This window comes from Chlamydotis macqueenii, chromosome 2 (genome assembly GCF_036417535.1).
Source record: "Chlamydotis macqueenii isolate bChlMac1 chromosome 2, bChlMac1.mat, whole genome shotgun sequence".
NCBI lineage: Eukaryota > Metazoa > Chordata > Aves > Otidiformes > Otididae > Chlamydotis > Chlamydotis macqueenii.
The window spans coordinates 75,949,638-75,973,134 of NC_141557.1; the positions used below are offsets into that span (position 1 = coordinate 75,949,638).

The window sequence follows — 23,497 nt, forward strand, 5'->3', positions numbered from 1 at the left end:
AACTGGCATATCTTCAGGAAACACCATCTTGTGAATAATTTAAAAAAACACTGTGGCTGTCATTATTTACCCTACACACATAACTCAGAGATTATCACTGTAGGAGCTAGTAAATAGGATGCTTCCAGAAGGAGGGCACTATTATAGCTATTTGAATGGACTCAGAACCACTAAGCTGCATTTTGGACATTTGCTTTAATGTATCAGTGAGTCAGTGAGAGAATGCAGCTGCTGAGACAGATACAAATGTTAGATTTGATTGGGGAATTAGAGCTGGGCCTGATGGAAGAAAATGTGTTTTGGAACATCAACAAGTCCTCATTAAATAAAAAAAAAGGAAAGAAAAAGAAAGAAGAAGTCAAAGAAAAGGCAAAGGCAAAAAAAATGAAAAAGAAAAGAAAAATGAAAAATAAATAGGAAAAGGGGAAAAAGGGAAAAAAAGAAAAAAGGAAAATAAAAAAGGAAAAGAGAAAGAAAGAAAAAGAAAAAGAAAAAGAAAAAGAAAAAGAAAAAGAAAAAAAGAAAAAGAAAAAGAAAAAGAAAAAGAAAAAGAAAAAGAAAAAGAAAAAGAAAAAGAAAAAGAAAAAGAAAAAGAAAAGAAAAAGAAAAAGAAAAAATAAAGCATCTTTTAAAATAGCATCTTTTAAAATAGCATCTTTTAAAATAGCAGAAAGTGTTTGGGAAAGTTCAGAAGACTTAGAAGAAGATACTGAATCAAACTCATGGGTTAAATTACACTTTCTGTCCAAAGCCCTATTTGGAATGAATGCAGTTGTGTAGGGAGCAAACAAGGAACTAACACAGCACCCTAATAAGAATTTGGGAGTACAAGAGGATGTCTGTCTAACTGTGTTTTGTTAAAAACATTGGGTCTCAACCAAGGCTAGGCAGGAAGAAATGTGGCAGCACTTTTGCAGCTTCTCATATAACCTGCTCGTTCTAGACAAAGCAAAAAAGAGCATAAAAGACATAGTACTGCCAGGCTGAAATAAATCTGCAGGAATTTGGTGTCTGAAAGGACTGAAGCTCACACCATTGCTCACATCAAACCCAGTATCAAGATGCTGCAGTTTGGGGTGTACGTAGAAGTCACTGTGTTGGAAAGATGATCCAGTTTTACGTTGGCTGTGTTTTATGGGCGGTGCAATAAAATGTGCTGCCGTGTGGCTGACACAGAAGCAGGAGGAATTCGTTTGTACTTTCTCCTCCATATTAAGGAATGGGCTATGGGGGGAATAAAGCCGATAACTCTTGAGAAATTGTTAACTGTGTCAACCTGGGCTGCTACTTCTGATGAGGATAGTACAAAAGATTACGAAGGCTACATCTGGCAAAGGGCACATGGAAGAGAGCGGTTCTGCCGAGGGCAGCTCTAGGGAGGGTTCGCACAGCAAAGCTAACCAGGCTGTGACTCCATCCTTGACGTGTTCTCCTGTCTCTGCCTCCAGGGAGGTAGCACCTGCAGGGGATTTTTGTGAAGATGCATGAGTGAGTTTGGTTGATAAGCCGTGACAGTCTGTAGAAAGGACGCATTTTATTCACCCATTCAGCTGCTGTGGTTCAAATGCCGCTTTCCTTTGAAATAGCATGAGGGAGTCTCCAATACGGCAAAGTGGTGAAGTCTGTCCCCAGTTCAATTACTGACACAGTTTAGGCTGCTGGGTGAATGTGGAAAATAGCTGCTGTAGCAAATGTGGGGCTTTGGTTTCCCTAGTTCATCCTATTAGTCAATAATGGCTACCTCCAGGAAAGCTGAATCCTTGTATTTATCTGTGACAGGACCAAGAACCCTCTGAAGCTACAATACTTTAAATTAGGATCATGAGCACTGAAGAAAAGCAAAAATTGTACTGACTTCCCCTGAGAAAGTTTCTTTTCATTTCCCTGTCCAGAATATATTTTGCACCTTGCCTTTCAGTTATGCAGCAAAATCCATTTCTCATAGCAGCCTTAAAAATCATATTTGGCAAGCCTGGACCTATGGTTCAAGTAAAGGTGCTTTTTGAGTTGCTCCAGTCATACATAGCTAGCCAGAAACAGCTGTAGAAGAGCATCAGAAGAGCCCCTCTCTTATAGGAAGCCTTTGGAGTAGAAAGTAAATACAACTGGAACTATGCTGTGCACTTTCTCCTTCTGACAAGGGCTTGGAGAGAGCAGGTGGATGAAAGCAAGGCTTGACTCGCAGGATGTTTCAGGGTGTTGTGGGTGGTATTAGTTAGAAGAGGGTCTGCCTGGCCGGGTGTGGGACCCAGGGCTGTTTGCAGGGCTGGCACTAGCAGTGAGCAGTAGGCTGGGAGTCCTTCTGCACCTCCACCCGGCTCTGCGCGAGCCCTTCCAGAGCTATTTCTGAGTCTGCCTGGGGTGACTCGGGCTGAAAAATTTCTGGCCTGCCAGAACAATTAATGCAGTCCACAGCCTGTTCACTGCTGACCCCTTTCCTAAGGATCCCTAAGACACAGGCAGCATGAAGGCACGCAGGGCGACGAATCATGGTGGGCTGCAGCTTCTGAGAGTCAGTGCCTTTGGCTGTATGAGGCAAGGGTAAGCCTTTCCCTCAAGGCATGCCACACTGCATCCATCCCACCACTTGTCTGGCTGCTCTGCACCCAGTTCAGGGATGGGAGAACATGAAATGTTTGACCCTCAGAGGCCCATTTCAGCAGCAGAGCTCCCTGGTGTCTGGTTTACACGGCGCAGTGCAGAGCTAGGAGGCCTTCAGAGTCAGCTCAGAAGTGTGTGGGGCTAATTGGCCCTGTTAGCTGTGGGAGCTAATTAGCCCTTGCACTCCTCTATGTTAACACAGCCATGGCGTAGGCGGTCCTGGAGGGAGCTCACTCATGGCAGTTTGGACCTTTGTGTGGTGGGCACAGACCATGAAGAGTTGTCTGTTCAGTGGAGCTGAGTGGCAGCAAGCTCAAAGAGCACTGTTGACAGTGCCAAAATTTTGTGCTTTTAATGACAAAATTAACTCCAAACCAAAGATGAGTCGGTTTCTTCCAGTACTTGTTTTAGCTGAAATTCATCTGCTCACAGGGCAAGTCTGGAGTCGTTTCAGGTGAAACTGAGTATGTGAAATAACATGTCTGGCCCTTGTTCCAAAGCTGGGAATTGCATGAAACCAAATATTAATTTCTTTAATCAATAGAGATATCAAGAACTGAGAAGCTAGGTGCAGAGATGAATGAAGACTAATGAGGTCTCATTTGGCGGCAATCACTAGTAATGCCATTGCTGTGGGAGGAAGGAGAGCACATCTTGCTGTCAGTCACACAGGGATAAATCAGGAGGAGGTCTTTTGAAGCCCACAGATTCATTTTGATTTATACTAGTGTGACTGAGGGCACAATTTAGCTCTATGGGGTTGCAGAATGATAAATACAAGTCCAAAATGGATCTCTGGATATGTGATTCTTTTTTTTTTTTTCTTTCTGCAGATGGATAGCTTGGAGGGAAGCAAGGAGCCATGATCACATAAAAATAAGCAATGAAATCTGAAGAAATTATTTTCTGACATCCATGGTTAGTTCTTAATTTTTCATATCTACCTATATGTAGTTTGCACACATTGTAGCAGTATCTGATATTCTAGGTATGTAAAATCTTAATTGTGTTGTTCAAACACTTAAACACACTACCTCTCCCCCTCCACACTTTTTCCATATTTGTCACCTCAGTGTAGACTAGAAGCAAACTTGTTGCTAACCCTTTGAATAACAGGGTCAATATTTTAAGCAATTCAGAGTCTTTAAAAACAGTCAGAAAACAGAAAAAGGAGGATGTTTATAGTGAACAAGATTGTCATGACAGACATCACTGGTCCGATTTCCACCAGCTTATTCCTCAAGGAGCTACAGAAAATTGAATGCAGAATGCTACCAAGTAGATGGAGTGAGCTTAGGGATCCCTTTTACACTTATCTGTACTCATGTGTAGGTTCTTGGGGTGTAAGGGATCAAAAAATAGGGCCCTTCATGGTTGGATTTAATGAGCTGTCCCTCTGCCCTTCTAGATTTGGAGCAACATTTCTGTAGTCCACAGAATTAACTTGCAGTCAAGCTGTAGTAAGCAAGAAGAGACTCTAACCCTAGAGATCTGCAGAAAACAAAAATTGAAATGTCAGTGTTCAAGAGAAACTGGCTATTTAATTTGATTGTGAATTTCAGCTTCCAGCTGACTTGATCACAGATAGAAGCATGATCACAAACTCTTCCTTTCTTTCTTAATCCTCATATGTCAATATAACCTTGCTTTGCCTTGACATTGTAGGAGTCTCTGGAAAGATCACTGCAGATTTTCTAACACTGCGTCAATTACAGATGATGATTGGAGCAACAGATCTTTTTGAAATAGGCAAATATATTGACAGCCTCTTGAAACAGAAATTCTTCCCAAACAGAGAAGTCAAAAAAGTAAAAAGCTCCTGGGAGCAGAAGTGAAATTAATGTGGATAAATTCACTGTGGGAATGAAGTTTGGGGAAACTTCCTGTGTTTTACCATGGTCCTCAGATACACAGACGTATACACCCTGCCAGGTATCCTCCTGGTGCAGCTCTTACCTTCCCGACGTAGAGAGGGTCAGTTCCCGTGTATTCCTCCAGAACAAAGAACTGGTTCCACACCCAGCTCCGCTTCATACGCTGATGCAGCTTGTCCGACAGGTTGTCTTCTTGCCCTTCAGTGAGGGACTTGGCACTTCCTGATAGCACAGTTGTAGTAAGGTCCATCAGTCCCCAAAAGTACAAGGAGATGCCAAGTCCAAGCAAGTTCTTTGCATTGCTCATTCTACCTGAAGTCCACATCCGTATACTAGGGCTGACTTAAAAGTCAAAACAGTATCTTAGGTCCGTTGAGAAGAAAGCAGGTCCTGTGTGTAGTCCTTTGAAATTTCCAAGAGAGGTCCTGGTTCTGAGAATGGCAGTCTCCTGTAAGGTTAAAGGAAATTCATAAGAGGATGTTTTTTTTTCCCCAAGGTAAAAGAGTTTCCTCAATAGGCAAATATGCTATAAAATATTTAATCTTCTATATAAAGATACACTATCAAGATGCACACCTTCTGAAACTAGGAATACTATTACCATATAAGATGCAGAACTGGAGCCTTAGATACAAGAATCATCAGGGTTTAGTCAATAAGTAAGAGTTCTCTACTTTGCTAACTTAGCTGTAGTGTTGCTTTGTGGTATTGATTGACATGAGTTAAGTGCAAACTCTTCAGAAATATTTATGACCAGAAATCCTTAGAGAATATTTAAAAACAGTTCACTCTGGAAAATTATAATATCTGGTGAACACTTTTTGGCCATTGACTTTCTGTTTGGAAACTATGTCATTGTCATTACACACACGTGCATGCACACACGTCTACATAAATGCAGATATTATTGCTATATTGCAAACCTTGAATATAATTTCTAGCAGCTCCAAGTTATTCCTAATTTTAATTATTCTTTCAGCCTCCCTGTTGCTTGAATTCAGATTTCACACTCTGCTGCCTCCTCTCTGAGGAGCTGATTGCTGCTACAAATGCAACATTTCTAGACTTCAAATGGTCAGTTAATCATTTTATAACCCACAAAAAGTTTCACAGTGCTGATGGTCACATGCTATTGTGTGATATGTCCAAGCAAGTCAAACTAACACATTTTTTCTTCCACAAGCCTGAAAGACCCACTTCAGCAGAGGAATGCTGACCTCTATCCGAGGACACTTTCTCATCAGTCTATGATCTTTTGTTGTCGTGAAGTCAGTTTAGTAGGTGACCTCACTCCAGGCGATGGATTGTAGTAAACCTTTCCTTCAAGATTTTGCTGAGTTTAATAATGTGGTGCTGCACACAAGTTACTATGTCAAAACACTCCATACCTCCTCTGTGGGCCTAGTATTTTTGCTGTTCTGTTTAAGAACTTTTATTTCTCTTTTCAGGACAAACAGACTCATTAGAAAAGGCGTATGCGGCTTTGAGGCTTAAGCAAGTATTTCACACTTCATTTTACTGCTGTTCTATACTTAAGTCTTTAGGCTTAATTAATTATTTTATCCTCTGGAAATAAAATGTGGCAGGAGATGTTTGTCAAATATTTCTAATTGAAATTTTTGAAAGATTTCAAAATAATAAAAAATATTTTGAAGAGTTGCATGGTAATATTTTGAAGTGAAGACTGAGACAACGCAACATTTTCAACAGAGGAGAGTGATTGAAAATTCTCTACCATCCAAGCTTGTACAACTGGAGGACATTTAGAAATCTACTGAAACAGAAATTCAGAATTTAATCCAAAAGTTGGCTGAAATCAGAAAAAGGCAGCTTAAGTCTGCAATAGATGTCCACAGGGGAAGTAAAGACAAAATAGCTATCTATCTTAGAGTAATTTCTACACAAAATAACATTTCCAAGTATAAAGCCCAGAAGGAAAATGACTACACAGTGCTGCTAGTCTCTACAGTTGTGAAGTGTAGCAAACAACTAACAGGTCCTTTATCTTGAAAAGTTTACAACCTAAGGCTCAACAGATACAACAAAGAAGGGACAAACTGTAAGCACAGAACATGGTTAATCTCTTCTGATCAGAGCAATGTACAGAACTGCTGGTTGTTTAGACATTGGCTATGTAATGTGCTAGGGCTTATTGTTTGCAAAGCCAAAGAATGGGGATTTATCTATGCAGTATAAGCCCAGAAGGACCACGGTAATCTCTGTGTGTCTGTCACTTCATGAAGATGCTGGCAGCTGTCTGTGAGAAGCAGGGATGAGGCTCAGCTTGCTGGATACCCACAGTCAAAGGACTCCAAGAGCTGCTTTTGCAGTGCTTGTCTCTCTCTGTCCCATGAGTCCTTAGCTCCCACTAGCTGATATACATTTACACTGGGGAAAGGAGACTGAAGTCATCTTCACACAAAGTATGTCCACTTTGCTCTGAATGTGAGCCGGCAATGTGTGTTTGCATCTTAGAAAGCCAACCATCAAAAGAAGTGTGGCCAGCAGGCTGAGGGAGGTGATTCTTTCTGTCTTGTGAGACCCCACCTGGAGTACCATGTCCAGTTCTGGAGCCCCCAACATAAGAAGGATGTCGACCTGTTGGAGCAAGTCCAGAAGAGGGTCACAAAAATGATCAGAGGGATGGAACATCTCCCCTATGAAGAAAGACTGAGAGAGTTGAGGCTCTTCAGCCTGAAGAAGAGAAGACTCCAGGGAGACCTTATAGTGGCCTTTCAGTTCTGAAAGGGGGCTTATAAGAAAGATGAGGAGAAACTTTTTAGCAGGCTCTGTAGTGACAGGACAAGGGGTAATGGTTTTAAACTGAAAAAGGGTAGATTCAGACTAGATAGAAGGAATAAATTTTTTACAATGAGGGTGGTGAGACACTGGAACAGATTGCCCAGAGGTAGTAGATTCTCCATCCCTGGAAACATTCAAGGCCAGGTTAGACTGGGCTCTGCGCAACCTGATCTAGTTGAAGATGTCCCTGTTCCTTGCAGGGGGATTGGACTAGATGACCTTTAAAGGTCCCTTCCAACACAAACTATTTTATGATTCTGTGTTTCTATGCTGTCAACAGCAAGTTCTTCTCAGCAAAGTCAGGAGGATGTTATTGGCAACTCGTGGTTTGCTGGTGAGTAAATGTGGGGAAGATCCACCCCCCACTCCTCAACATGACTTGAGGGAACACAGAACTGGCTCTGCCATGCAACAGGAAGGGAAAGCAGAGGCAGGCAACTGCTAAGGTCCTGCCTGAAGTTTTTACTTTAAGAATTTCCATCTACTGTACAAGTCAGTTACAGTTTTGTTCACATGACAAAAGGGGTGATATAACATGATGGACCAATTCCTATGGCAATGAGAATTGTGTTTGTAGGTGAACTCCCAAACCATGAATTCAAAACTAATGGTGCCAGATGTCTCCTGCAATTAAGTTCAACCAAGGATAAACAGTGCTTAGGCAAGGTAGCATCAAGACATGGTTAAATATACTTGCAGAATTACCAGTATACCTGTAATGAGGCAATAGCAAAAGAAATCTGATCGACAGGATGCTTTTCCTGCACATGTGCATTGTATCAGCAGAAAGTAAAGTAAGTAGAAGCAGTGAAATAAAGGTCAAGAGAAGGGACATACATGCTTCAGGCTCTCTGTGATAACAGCTTTTGTCATTTAAATGTCCCTCGGCATCGCAGTGCAGTTCCATGAGGAATCTTTCTTGAAAATAGAGTGTAACTCAGTGGCACCCAGGAGCAACATCTCTAAGAGCATTTCCTGTTCCCAACGCAATCTAATTTTGGGGTATAGCAGCTATCAGGAAACTTGCCATTAAGTAATGCAAAGTCTTGTAAGAGGATGTTCCCTCCATGAGCACCAGTAATTTCTCCATGTAACGCCAGCCTACGGCAACAAGGTCATATATTTTTGTAGGAATGGAAGAAAGCACTAGTGGTGAGGTGGCGCACATTTTTTTAATGTTAATACCAGAGTTTCTAGTGTCTCATGCCTTTCGAAAACTGTGAGCAAGCAGGCTCAAACTTGTCACATTTTGCTTCTTGCCTAAAGGCAAATTACTACTATTCATAACAGTGTTTAATCAAGAATGGGTCCTCTGTCTCTGAGGCTGAAGGAGAGTGAATTTTTTTTTCTGTCTCAAGTCCTCAGCTGTTATTAAAAGAACAAAAATCACCTATGTTTACTTCTGGCCTGCAGTGCCAGGGGGCTCCTTCCCTGCAGCTTCATCAAGCCCAAGTGTGTACTATTGGCCTCTGAATCTGCAAGGCCTACTAGTCAAGCAAGGTGTTTCTCAACAGTATAGAAGGCACTCATGTACATTTAGGGTTTGAATTCTGTGGTAACAGAAGTGACAGCTGAGCTAGTTAAGGTCATGGACGACTGAGTCTTTCAGAGGACTCGTGCAGATGGCTTCTTCACCAGTTGAGTGTGATGGATGAGTATGGGGTCACTTAGACTGTAGACACAACGGCTGGCTAGGATGATAGCCATATGCTTTGACAGCGCTAGCTTGGTGGGATCTCTAGCCTCAAGTGGACCTTAGTGGTTTTTGCCATAGGTGGATATCACAGGCTTTGAGGCACTCTCTGTTTTTCTGCCTCAGGCTGGGCAGTTCCTTGGAGAGAGATCGGGGGACCAGTCATACAGGAAGGCACTTGTTGGCATGACTGAGTGAGACAGAACTGAACCTTTAATGTTCTCTTAATGCAAGTTGTTTCTTGGAGGCTTCCAAAATGTTTCTTAAGGACATCTGCAAACATGGAATTGATGAACTTTTGCTTGTCATATGAAATATATTATAGAAACATGTTTCATGGCTCAGCATGGGGATGCACAAAGGAGTTGAAGGCAATAAAGGGAGGGAAATCTTGTTTTCCTTGCTCACACAAAAAAAACTACTGAGCCCAGAAAGACTGCATGACCAAAACTTGTGGGATTTCTGCAGAGGGTATTTTATTTTTCAAGAACAGTTTAAACGGTTCAGAACCCAGTTTGTTACCAACAGCTGAGTACCCCATTGTGATAGGCTTAGCTGCATCTGTGCAGTTTAGATCCCTGACCCAAAGTAAATGCCTTTCTTGCCCTTGCTTTTGTGATGAAAATTTGATTACTAGCTCAGTTGTTTATGTTACTTTCTCTGTTCTTGCCTTGCAGACATTGCTGAAAATCCTTTTTCTTGTCACTCAACAGTTACAAATACGGCTTTTGGCTTCATAAAGACCCATGAAGAGCTGACTGAACTCTGTGCAACTGGTGGTCTATGCATGGTACAAAGAAACTACCTAATTGTGCTACACAGAAGAGTCACAATGCACTTTCCACCACTGCAAACACAAATTTCTCTTTTAGCCCATATTATGAATTAAAGTAGGCGTATTCCAAGTGTGAGCTATTCTTCCTGCTCCAATTTTAAAGACCCCCACCCAACACATACTTGTACTGTAATTAAACTATTCTTAATTGAATATTTAATTCTGGGCAAAGATGAAAAGGAAAAAAAAAATAAATCTGCCAGAACCAACTTCTAGCATTTCTCGCGAGTGACCCATTTATCTTGTTTATTCTGAAGAGAACAGCACTTCCAAAGAAGGATAAAAATATTAATAGTTTGGATGACCATATGGGCATCCAGGGAGTTCCACTGGGATTGAAATGTATTGTGCTCAATACATATTTACATAAACACCAAGGATTTTATAGTCAAAAAGCTCAAACTTGAAAAGGTTTACACACACGCTTAGTGTATTTGTCATGTTGAGCAAGTGGTCTCCCAGAAAGTCAGTGGACTATTTGCATTTATAAAATTAATTACATGTGTAGATCTTTTATGCCTGGTCTTTCTAATAGATTTTTGCTGTGTGGACCCAGCACTCTTGTAGAATACTACAGACCTTAGTGGATCCCATGCAGGCACATCGCCTGAGCAGAGGTAATTCATTTGCAGAAGATGTATTACACTGAGAAAGGGGGAAGAAAGAGGCAATCACTTTTAAACTCCCTCCTCCACTTCACTGTACATAAATGCACAAATACATGTGATGTTTCTAATATATATATATATGTAAATGTTTCTTAGCAGCGCATACACTGCACTAGGAATACGTTAATGGAAAATTATTTCAGTATTTAATGACATATTTAAAGAATTTTCCCCTACTATTTTACCAAAAGAAACCAAACAACTCAGTAATGAACATAGTAGGAAGAAATAAAATTTGAGTGAAAAGAATTCTCCAAGTGAGTGATTTACTTTGTTCCTTGAATTTCTTGTGGTATTTTAAAACCAAAGTGAGGGTGTGAGTATTGTGCAGTTTTTTACCCCCCATTAAATAGATTATTCTTTTATGTTTTCACAGATTACTTCTTAGGTTTCCTGTACCTTTAGTTGCTCACAGCTTTGTCATAAAATGCCTTTGGAATAACCTCACAGGAGCACCAGTCGTGTAGGCTGTGTTCTGCAGGAGGCAGATCACCTGCAATAGGTGCCCAGCATCAGCCTCCAGGGATGGAGGCTCCGCTGAGCCAGCATCTAAAATCTCTTCAGCAATTTATGCAGTCCTTGTCTTGTTTTAGAAATCCAGTTTCTTGCAGTATCTAAGTGAGGTACCTGTAAACGAGCTGTCTGATTATAGTTCTAAATGTTTTTGTACTAATAGAACTTCATACGTTTTATCTCTGGCCCAGACCAGTCCTACTGTTATTATTACCTATTGTTATACTTACTGGTAAGTTTAAATTAAAAGGAAAAATCTAGAGGTATTTGTTTCTGTTCTTGAAAACAGACTGGGCCTGAACATGTATTTTTATTTTTACTTCATTTTATTGGTATCTTAGTAAATACAATGAAACTTGACAACATACCATATAGTGCATAAACATTAACTCAGAATACAATCCATTGTCATAAAATTACGTCCACAGACCAGTCAACAATCTCTCCTGGGACACATCAGTGAACTCATTTTACTCGGGAGCTGAAGTCCTTCAAAGCTGCAGAGCGCCTGCAGAGCGAAAAATCCCACAGAACGACAGAGGGAGTCTCATCGTATAAATCCCAGCCCTATGGTTACAGATGCATAAGAAGATCAAAAGAATGAAACACACACATATAATCACAAAGTAAACATTTCCAAATAAAATTATGCTGATAAGTTACATCAATGGAGGATCTGATCCCCAGCTTCTACTCAGTGTGAGGTACTGTAAATACAACCATAAAAGAGCAAGACAGAAGTACAAGAGGGTTTCAAAAGCTCCATGCTGGTCTAACTAACTGTGCTGAAGTCAGCCTCCACAGGAACTAAGTGAGGCATTGCAAATACATGGGAAAATCCAAATAAATGCCAGATGAAACAACCTCTCTTCAATCAGGGATGTGCAAAAATGTATAATACACGTGAAAATCATTCTAATTAAACTTTGATTATTAAGGAAAAATTCCTTTTAGTCCTCACAGTCTCTTGTCTACTTTTGCCACACAATCAAGAAAAACTGTACAAGTGACTCTAAATTGTGACTTGATGTTCATGTAAACTGTGATAACCCTCTCAAGCATGTATCTTTTTTAAAAAACATAATCTCCCTCCTCTTCCCCACAGCATGACCTTGCTTGCTCGCTTTGCAGCCGTACCAGAAGCCTTTACTCAGACCTTTCTCAAGGCTTCTAAGGAATATAGGCAAAATCTGTAGTTTCCTGCCAAGAATGGGAGGGCTGGGTGGGAAGAGTGAAATGTCCTCTGCTATAAAAAAGGAAGAGGGAGAAGAATGGGTCAGGTCTGGAGTGAAGTGCTAGTACCTGTCAGAGAGCCAGGGTTTCTGTGAAGGCAATGAGAAGACGGGATGATGAATACTGCTGTGACCCCCGAAGCTCTGCAAGCTCAGAGGTCAGCAGGGATAAAGCTCAAGGATGCAGACTGCTGCCCCCTTCTACGCCTTGAACAGGACTTATTCACAGCTGCTACAGTCCTCTGAGAAAAATGTACTAATGCCTTCCCTCTATTTTTAATTTGCTTCCTCCTGCCAATGTCTCTCCCCTCTTCCAGATGCCTTGCCTGATCTACCATCCCCCTGCAAAGGGATAAAGCCCGTTCCTGTTGCACACCTGGAATGCCTTTTGAGCCCAAGGTGTCCCTGTCTGTGCTGCATAATGGCTATGGTACCAAATCACTTCTTTAGCTACTAAACATTGCATTTTGGATATGCTAGTCCCCAGAATAGGACATATTTCCAAGCAACAGTAAAAACTGGACTTTTTCTTATCCCACAGCTACTGGATGATAAAGCTCTCTAATACTCACTAAATGCCAAAGATGGAAAAAGTGTTATCTCCTATCTGGAGACAGATATGGGAAGCAGATGTCTTCTTGGAGCAGATAGAGGCAATATTTCTTCCCACGCATGAAGATCAAAAATAATGATAGGTAAGGGCCTATGTGCTGTCACTAGTGAAGATGACTTCCTAGTCTCGTTATGACTGTGTTCCTGGTTAATTTGGCATTTCATCCAGTGTTTTGACGTATTAGAAATGGACCCAAAACAACCCACTTCCAAAAGCAGCTGTTGAAGACAAAGAAGTGAATAGGTAATTAATTTTTCCAACCAGAAGACCATCTCTCATAATAATTGCATGCACCTACTGGCACATAGTGTTTTTTTTTTTCGTTTGGTGTTTCATTTATTTTTGTTAAAATTGTATCTGTATTCACAGAGAAAGTATTGTTTTTAACCTACAAAATACGTGTAGGTGTTTTAAGAGGTGAAAATCCTTCCTCTAATTCATATTTACAGTGGTTCAGCTGTACAATACTGGTATCTGTACCTTGTCTTGACCTCAATGATTGTCTTGTCTGAGCATGAAGAGATGCTACTAAGCAACAGGACGAACGTTTTCAAGCCAACTTCAAGCTACTGTCTATGAAATCAAACCAGCAAAAGAAACAGAAGTCTTACAGCCTCTTTCTCTATCTGAATATTAGAGTCTACTGTGTTCTTGTCACCTAGCTTCAAAGTCTTTCTAGAAATACAGAATATGAGTACCTGGCCTTCACAGGACACTTTCAAGTTGAAGGAATGAAGTAAGAAGGAATAAAGACGTGTTTAACTAATTTGTGCCAGAAGTGTTTTAATACAGCAAGAATAAGGTTCATAAAGCTTGGAAAACAACCACAGACACTTTGCATGTCAGTCTCTAGATTTTGGTCTTCAAACTTAACTGTTGCAGTGTCCACAGGGAGTGTATGTGAGGTATTACCTAATTGCCTTCTGTAAATGTGACAGGCACTAACAACACCCCTCATGAAGAGAAGTCCATTATCTATTTTCCACCTTCTTCATAATCCACTGCTGGGACACGTTCTCAGCTTTCCCAGCCTCCTCCCATTTCAGAAGGGGAGTATTCCAGGTGAAGCACTTACACTGCCTGGATTACTTAATGGCTAAGAAGAACTAGCATTTACCAGAATATAAAAGATTTCTTAGGCTTCATCTTGCTGGCAGACTCTTGGCTTGGCAATTTGTTACAGGTGACTCTTTCAGAGGAGACTCCAAAACTCAGTGCTCCATCTGTCTTAGTATTCAATATGTAATAGTGATGTAACAGCAGCTTTTGTAAGAGCTGAGGTATTCTTGGCCAAAATTCCCATCCTTCCATTACTTGCTGTGAGCCATCTGGTTGCTGTCCTTCTTCATAGGGGAGGATCTTGTGCAGCTGTTTTGGGTCTGATTTCCCAAAGAAATTAGTTTATGCAGTGATTTCCCAAAGAAATTAGTTTATGCAGTGATATAATTGCACTGATATTCCATTAATATTGCGAAAGACAGATAGAAATCCCAAGGATTACTCTATTTATTAAAAATTATTTATTAAAATTTATTTTATTATTTATACCATATTAAGTTCAACAAGGCCAAGTGAAAGGTCTTGCACATGGGTGGGGGCAATCCCAAGCATAATTATAGACTGGGCAGAGAACGGATTGAGAGCAGCCCTGAGGAGAAGGACTTGGGGACACTAGTGGATGAGAAGCTCAACAGGAGTTGGCAACGGGCGCCTGCAGCCCAGAAAGCCAACCGCATCCTGAGCTGCATAAAAAGAAGCATGGCCAGTAAGTCAAAGGAGGTGATTGTCCCCCTCTGCTCTTGTGAGACCCAACCTGGAATACTGCATCCAGCTCTGGAGCCCCCAACGTAAGAAGGACGTGGACCTGTTGGAGCAAGTCCAGAGGAGGGCCATGAAGATGATCAGAGGGCTGGAGCACCTCTCCTATGAGGACAGGATGGGATAGTTGGGGCTGCTCAGCCTGAAGAAGAGAAAGCCCCAGGGAGACCTTATAGCGGCCTTTCAGTTCTGAAAGGGGGCTTACAAGAAAGATGAGGAGAAACTTTTTAGCAGGCTCTGTAGTGATAGAACAATGGTTTTAAAATAAAAAAGGGTAGATTCAGACTAGATAAAAGAAAGAAATTTTTTTCCAATGAAGGTGGTGAAACACTGGAACAGATTGCCCAGAGGTGGTAGATACCCCATCCCTGGAAACATTCAAGGCCAGGTTAGACTGGGCTCTGAGCAACCTGATCTAGTTGGAGATGTCCCTGCTCCTTGTGAGGGAGGTTGGATTAGATTACTTTTAAAGGTCCCTTCCAACCCAAACTGTTCTATGATTTCTATTTCTATCTGCTCCCTGGGAATTAGCTGGGAGCTGGAAGGAGCTGGAACGATTGCATGCATGGAGTTACAGGGAAAAGACATAACCATAATAAACCAGGCTTTGTAGTTCTGCTCACTTGTTTGTTAATAGCCTTATACAAAAAATTTATCCTTATATAAATCCCAGGGACCACCCCAAAGCCTTCTTAGTGATCCAGCGGTACACACCAATGCAAACTTTGAGTACAAACCTGAGAGTAAGGTATAGCTTCCATTCACTATTCTTTACTGGTAGTCACCAGCAGGTCATCTGGGGCCTCTTTAATATCTACGCATACCTTCTCTTTAGGCAGGGAGATATCAGCCAGTGTACAAAGAATTAATAACCCTGCCCATAGCACAAAAGCATAGGAAGACCCTACTGACAGCAACTGCATGGGACACCAAGGCCCATTTCTCCCACTGTCAGTAGTCACTTCATGTAATCCCTCAAATAATTTGAAGATCCGTTCTTAATTCTCAAGAATTCAGACAAAGAATTGCAAATACACAATCAAAAGAGAGAAAGGAAATGCAGAAAATGTAGGAGAGCTTAAAGGAAAGCAAATTAAAATACATTGTGGAAGAACTTCTCAAATGAGATTGCAGCTTTATGTTAGCCCTTCCGTATGTGCATTGCAGCAAAAAGATTTTTCTTACATACCAGCTAAATCTGTTCTTCCTTGCTTGTGGATCTGCATTTTTTATTAGCAAGTTCTGCACTGCACCTTTTTGAGATATCAGGATTGCCCTGCCCAATCAGATCTCTGCCCTAATGTTTAGATTTTTACCTTTGGAATTTGCCAATAACTGGTACTTCCAAGCAGTTAAACTCCCTCTCAGTATGCTTTGGAGGTGATCATTCAGAAATGAAAAAAATTCTGACAAAGTAACTTGACATGAGAATAGCTGTGATTAATAGCAGGAAAAAGGATTATAGCAAGAAGCTGGAAAGATAGCACTTCCCAAGTGGAAATGAAGTGGGCTTCTAGTCTGATACAAGTGAAATTCTCACCAGAGAAGATGTAATAAAAGAAGAAAAAGTGGTGTTTTTCATGATATTGAGCTATGAGCTGCTGGGAAAATGCATGAGACTTGAAAGTCATGTGCATGCAAATTAAATAATTTGCCTGAAAGATGGTTGCTCAAGGAAACTTTGCTTCTAGGTGAAGCTGAAAATTCCAGCCTTGATGTAATTTTGTTTCGTTCTCTTTGTGGGAGAAATCTGATTAATTTAATATTTTGTAAGTGGAAAATAAAGAACATGAACAAACACCAGTGCTCACTGATAAGGTTAATAATGTGATACTGCTTGATACATAATCTTTAGATAAGATCATACTGTTGTGAGATACAGGAAATGGTGAGAAGAATTCCTTGTAGACCCTCGTGTTCGGTTTATGCATTAAAGCATGAGTTTTGATTTCTTCCTTTTGACTGAAGAATCATTTCGTCTCTTTAAAAAATCTAGCAGTATAAATATCACCTTCAATTTCTCCCAGATTTTCAGCCTTTTACTACATCTTTTTTTTTTTTTTAATTTGGAGGAAGCATGAAGAAGTAGGATGGATCCATTTTTACTTCATCAACTTAGCTTGATCTCAGCCAAAAGCCTGATCTAGTGTCCAGTGAAAAATGATAGGATATTTAAATATTATGTTTCATCTTCTCTCAAGCTGTATAATGCACATTTTTGAAATCTCTTGCCAAATTAAGCAGTCCACACAGAATTTACCCTCAGGTACTTCAGAAACCAGCTAAAGCAATAGCTGAAACATTGATTATTTTCTTCACGACCTTATAGAAGACGAATGAGTTCCTAGAGGACTGGCAGAGTGGCATTATACCTGTACTTAAAGGAGGAGGGGGCAATGGGCAATAGGAACCAGTGAATTATACAGCCTTCATTCCAGCTTCAGTATGTGGAAAGTTACGGGAACAACCAACCAATTTTTCAGCATCTAGAGGATAATAAGGTGCTAAGGAATAGCCAGCATAGATTTATGAAGAACAAGTTGACAATAAAACAGCCTGGTTTTCCCTTCTTTGGTAAGATAACTGGCCTAGCAGATGTGAGATGAGAAAAATGCAGTCTTGACCTTTGTAAAATGTTTCACACAACTCCACAACTCGTTGTCAAAGACAACATAGAGCAATATGGCCCAGGTGAAACAAGAGTAAGACAGACTGAAAAACAACTCAAAGAACAACTATCAGTAGCTCAGTGTCAAAATGAAATTCAAAATCAAGTGGTCCTGCAGGATTTTGCTTAATGGCCAGTACTATTCAATGTTTACACTAACATTTTGGATGATGCAGTACAGTTACAAAATGTGAGGATGGCATCAGGCTGGGAGACATTGTAAGCACTTGGGAAGATGGGGTTAGGCTTCAAAATGATCTTGATCATAAATTGGAGAAATTGTAGGAAATCAATAGCAGAAAATTCAATAAGGACAAGTGGAAAGTACAAGCCTTGGAACAGCAAAATCAAATGTCCAGGCACAGAGAGGTGAATAAGGGCCTAGGAGTCAGCACTGAAGAAAAGAACCTGACCACAAACTGAATAGGAGCCAACACTTTGATGCACGGGTTGTTGCAAAGCAGGAAAATGCCACTCTGTGCTATATGAACAGGATGCTGGGCAAGTTGCTTATGTCACGTATGTGAAGCACTTTTACTGGCATCCTCAGCCCAGAAAGGCAGCACGTCACAGCTTAAAGGAGATACAGATGGACTCCCAAACTGCTGCCAGGAAGACAGCAAGAAATTTGACCAGAAGTCTAGAAACACAGGACTTGCGAAAAGGTACAAAAAATTGTATTTGCTGAGTCTGGAAAAATAACACTTGAGGGAGGGCATAAAAGCCGACTAATACATACTAACAGGTATAATAGGAAGACCAGTGATCTACTTTTCTTCTTAGTTTCCAGGAACAGGTGAAAAGCAAGAAACTTAATTTGAAGCAAGAGGAATTTAGGTTACAAACAAATTGATCCTCTAAGCATAAGGTAAGTGAAATATTGGAACAGATGACAGATAGAAACTGAAATTTCCATTTTTTTTAGCTTTTAAGAAAAGGCTAGAGAGTAGTCTATTGTAGGTTGTTTAGGTGACCTCTGATCTTGTATCAGAAGCAAAATACAGAAGGAATTTAGAAAAGTCCTACATTTCTATAACCCTGAAATGCACGTAAAATCACACCTTGTAATGTAAAACAAAAGGTTTGAGTGCTTATTATGTCTAGTCTTCCTCTATAACGTCTTTGAGTCTTTTCACCTCTTCCTCTCCTCCTCTGTTAGGCTGAATCCACACATACTGTGAATTGCCTCTACTGTGTAAGTACTCTAATAAACCACTTTTATTAAGTGGTAGAGAGAAATCTTATCAGGCATGGATAAGATTTTTAAGCTTATGTGAACATACCAAATGAATCCTACAATGATCCGTGCTTCTCATTATAATTAGGAAAAAACATGAAGAAAAAACCTCATGTTTTTCTTAATCATCATAAGAAATTAGTCTTTCCAGGAAAGAGATGATCAGAAGGTACCTGGCTGTGCTGTACTGTGGGGCTAACTGGGAATAAAGCATTCACTTCAGCTGTCCTTTAATTGCCCTTGTGGGTCCTGCCTTCTATAACAGCAATATTTTCATGACAGGTAAATCAAACCCAGAGCCTTGTATGCTTAAATGGTATTCTTTTAGATTATCCCTTCAAGTAGAGGGCTGTACCCTTGATCGCAGCATAAGGACTTTTGCGGTGCAAACTACTCTGTAATCTCCCTAATCACATGGAACTGTTACCTTACTTCATAAAATGACCATCAAATGATGTTCTATTGATTCAGAAGGGGCTTCTGCATGTGCTAATTGATACTTTGCTAAAGTCTAAGTTAGCATACAAAAGTGCTTATGAGGCCAAGCTCCCCGCAGCTTTGTAAAAGACCATTATTCCCCATTACCTTTCAATTCCCTAGATGAGAAGATAAGGACTACCTACCCACTTTTCTCATTGATTCCTGCCTCAAAGTATAGGTTCACAGGCTATACATCCAAGTAAAAATAATTAACTGAGCCTTCCTGTTACGTACAACATATTTTCAAGAAAACAAAGTTTCAGTCCCTGTGGCTTCACCATGGCTTGCTGTACAACATCATGGGGCACAGCAAGGCACTCCTCTTTGCGTTAGTTTGTTAAGATATAAAAGAGACCCTAGCTATTTCTGCCTTTTAAAAAAATTATTGATATTTACTGTAAGAGTAGAAGTGTTCCTTTTCATATTCTGTAAACTCCCTTTTCTGTTTATCTAAATACACTTAAAGCTGGCATTGATTCTCTCATTTTTGGCCTATGCAGTCTTACAAAAATGCTCTACATTATTGCATATGATCTTGGATTTGCCATGCTTCAATGTGAAACATTTTGATGTGCCTAAGACCAAATTTTCCCAAAAAAGCTTCTGGCCTAGTCTCTAGATTTGTACAGATTTTGCACAGGGCAAATCTTACTTGCTTTGCTCATTCACACCTTCCAATTGACTTCAGTAAGAATATTCAGGTGAACAGGGCCATGAAGATATAACCTGCAGTTCTGCAGAGGCACATAAAAGACACATAAAAGAATTAAAACACCTATCTACTTTGTAGGTACAAATGTAGTTTTGGCATTCAGATGGCAGAGTTAAATGCCTATATTATATAATTTGTGCCCATCAGCCTATTAATTGTCTCAATAGCAACAATGAATAACTGCAGGCACAAAATATGTCTGGAGAAACTAAAATTTTATTCAGACACTATTTACATTACTGTGACATTCCTTGGGATGGAAGTGCAATATAAATTCATAGTATTACCTGTCAAAAATCTATCATCTCTTCTCCAGCCACTAGAATATCCTTCCTTCAAGAAATATTTTTCCTGCCAATCACATGATAATAAGCAAAATACAGCTTAAATTAAATTTTCTACTTTTTTATGTCAGAATGATCTTCATTTGCATAATATAAGTGGACTGTGTTTCTTAATCAATATTTCACTCATGTAAAATAAAATAGTATAATATAATGTAATATAATATGCTATGAAGTGATATAATATAATGAAATATAATATGACACATATGGAAAGCAAGGTGTCCATTTTCCCTAGAAGATATGCCATGCCCGTGAATATGCACCATTTGATAATACCAGGAAGGGCAAATCCAACACATGTGCAGCTCACATCCATAAGTACTTGGGCATGTCTAAGGCAGGGGAGGTATGAGCCACCATTAAGTCCAGTTTGAGATGCACTGAATAAATTATCAGATTTGACTAAAGTTAGTTGCTGATAATTTCTAGTTAAATATTGAAGGCAGAGTAATAAACCAGGGAATGTGACTGACTCTGGAAGCCCCAGCAAAGAGATGCATTTTCAGGAGGCTTTAAATATGGAAGTGGTATCTTGCAAAACTCATACAGGGAGAGCATTGCAGGCTGCTGGAGTGACACAGAGATGCAGAGGGCTGGACTCTCCCAGTTCTGCACAGAGGCAGCCTCAGGCACTGCCGACCAAGGCTGAACAAGGTTGTCTTCTTGCTCTTCTGTTTGTGCATTACACCGCTCCGCCTGCCTGCACCTCTCACCTGTCCCAGCTGGCAGAGACGGTACCCAGCTTTAAGAAGCACTTAAAAATGGCTGTGGGCAATCTGTGGGTACCTGGGTTACATCATTCTCCAGCCATTTGGAAATGGAGATGAAAGACCCTCTTGTGGCTGCCCTGGGCAGAAGCTGGGCACCCTGAGGAGTCTGCTCGCTTAAAATTTGGGAGGAGGAAAGCCTTCCTCTCCAGGAACTGCTCCAAGGGCTGTAGGTTCCTACCTGCTCTGGCCCAGGTAGGTCTCACAGGCCCCTGTGATAGTGCCACTCCACCATGCAGGCAATGTAGCTGGCTGGGGAGCTGGAGGGATGGCCCCGATGGAGCAGCAAAACAATCACTGCTCCCCATGCTGTGTCAGAGGCGGGAGAAGGAAAGTGAGTATTTCCCTGTGAGCAGGAGCTGGACTGCTCTGCTTGTGGAGGGTTTTAACAGGCATTCACCTGCCTCCACAGCTTTTGTTAAAAAATGCGGGAGTTTTTTCTTTAAAGATAATCTCCACACACCATTAATTTCAGAGGGTGGACTCTGGAGCAGTAGTTCCTAGTTGTTTTGCTATGAAGGAAAATTGAAGAAACTAGAACAATGTGAACAGTAAATTGGAAAGTCACATGTCAAGGACTATAAAACTTTTGATTTCTGGTTTAACATTCATTCAGTATTTCAAGAAAAGCTGTAGTGTCTGTCCAATGTTATTAATTAGCATGAGGTTCATTCACTGTAACTTTTCTTTCCCTTCAAAGAAACACATATATTGTTATATATCCCCCGTTTTGTTTTCCCACAAGGCACATTTCAAAACAACATGTGCTGTTTCTGATGTAATACCATATCAATCTGATTATATTGTACATAATAAGATATGCCCTAAGATAGTGCACTGCACAGATATTTATTTAGAAGGACACCTTTGATGTGTGAACTAAAGAAACGCTTAAATTGTACTGAAATAAAAGTGATATTCTGCATCACTGTAATCAATCTTGATCCATTGTAGAAGTTTAGGCTCTGCACAAGTGCCATTATAATCTACTTCCAAATATAAGCTTCCAACTAGACTCAAGACACGCAGATTAGCTCTTTGAACAGGAATTTTCTGAAAGCACAACTAGAAATGTGTGTGCCTAATGCCTGTTTTACAAACCAATTTTTCAATTAGAATAGTTTTACAACTTGTTTAAGAATAACACATCCATGTCACTCATTGTTAAGTAACACATGGGTTTAAACCTACAGCCTTCTTGAACAGACTTTGAGGAACAAATAAAGGAATTATTCCTAAGCCTGTTATATGGATACCAATGACTGCAACAGACAGCTACCTAATATTTCTGAATAACTGTTTCAGACAGCTTGTCCACATCTTAAAGAATGCAGCATATTCATTTTTTTTTTCTTACCAACACAAAAATACAATGCTTTCTAAATCTTTCCTGTTTTCAAGCAGTCCACTATATTCATCAAGAAGCAATATAGAAAACATACTTCATGCCACTGACAAAACAAATTAGGAGCGTTACAACATACCTTTTACTATGTTTGCACTTCTCTGTTCTCCTGTCATTTACTACAGCAGCTCAGTTTACATACTGCCTTTCTCTTGCGCACTTCTGGGCAGTCTGTGCAACAGGCACTTCAGCAGCTCTCTCCTCTTTTTGACACAACCCACTCCAAAGAAAAAGGCTCATTTGTACTATACTATGTGGCAACTTTCAGGAAAAAAAAAAAAAAAAAAAAAGACATCTTCCCAAACTGATCAGAACACTCTTAGTCTGATGATCAAGCCTCTTTCTCAATTAATGCACCAGTGTATGAATGGGTCCAGTAATCCATGAGGTGAGGTATACAGACGCCATTCACTAGAAAGGATGCCTGAAGAACATAAGCTACATGGGTGGATGGTGGGAACAAAAGCAAACATTTCATGTTGAGGTGGCTGGGAATGAATAATGCATGTGTTGGGGAAACAGTTGCCCCATTCTGGTGTGGAGGAGGTGGAAAGAGTGTGTGTGGGAGGTACTTTCCTGATCAAGTTAGCATTTCTAATTAATATCATTGTCTGCACAGACCCAGAAGACACCGTATGACAAAAAAACAATGTGTAAAAATCCAAGAGGGAACCACTTACCATTATATGGACCCACAAAAAAAAAGCAGCTTGGATGCAAAAATAATGTTTTATGTAGGCAGGCAGACATACGCAAATGAAACCAAAGGAGCATGAGAAATGTTAGCAGGCTATGTGTTCTTTTGATCTGATATTGTTTAGATATGTCATATAAATGAATGCTTCATCTCAGCAGAACCACCCTTTCAAATTTTTGTTAATTAAATAATAATCCCTGAGAAATCTGTCATTACCAACAGTTAGGCACTGGTTTATTATGTTTGCTCCAGGCTATTAATGCTCAAACACAATAGCCACTAATTGCAATAAGAACTAATTTCCCTGGAATTACATACGAATTTTCTAACTATCTGGAGGCATATTTTTTGTTTTTAAGCTTTAGTTTTTAACTTGTCTAACTAGAGCATTGGTCAGTGAGAAAAACTATTCTCTAATCATCCTTCACAGAAATCACTATTAACAAAAATAAAGCTGGTTTTTTTTTAGCTTTGTAAATTATTAAACTTTTATTGCGGACAACAACAACAGCAGAAGTTATAAGCCCTATAAACA

General features: G+C 40.2%; 1 protein-coding gene across 1 annotated transcript in view; it reads right to left on the reverse strand.

Moving 5' to 3' along the window:
* The window catches only part of CDH20 (cadherin 20), a 118,655-nt gene that overhangs the window by 32,729 nt on the left and 62,429 nt on the right, over positions 1 to 23,497 (reverse strand). Inside the window, exon 2 of the mRNA XM_086740345.1 lies at positions 4,558 to 4,923. Within this exon, the coding sequence (XP_086596471.1) occupies positions 4,558 to 4,800 (243 nt within the window). The 5' untranslated portion in view covers positions 4,801 to 4,923. The remainder of the gene's footprint in view (positions 1 to 4,557; positions 4,924 to 23,497) is intronic.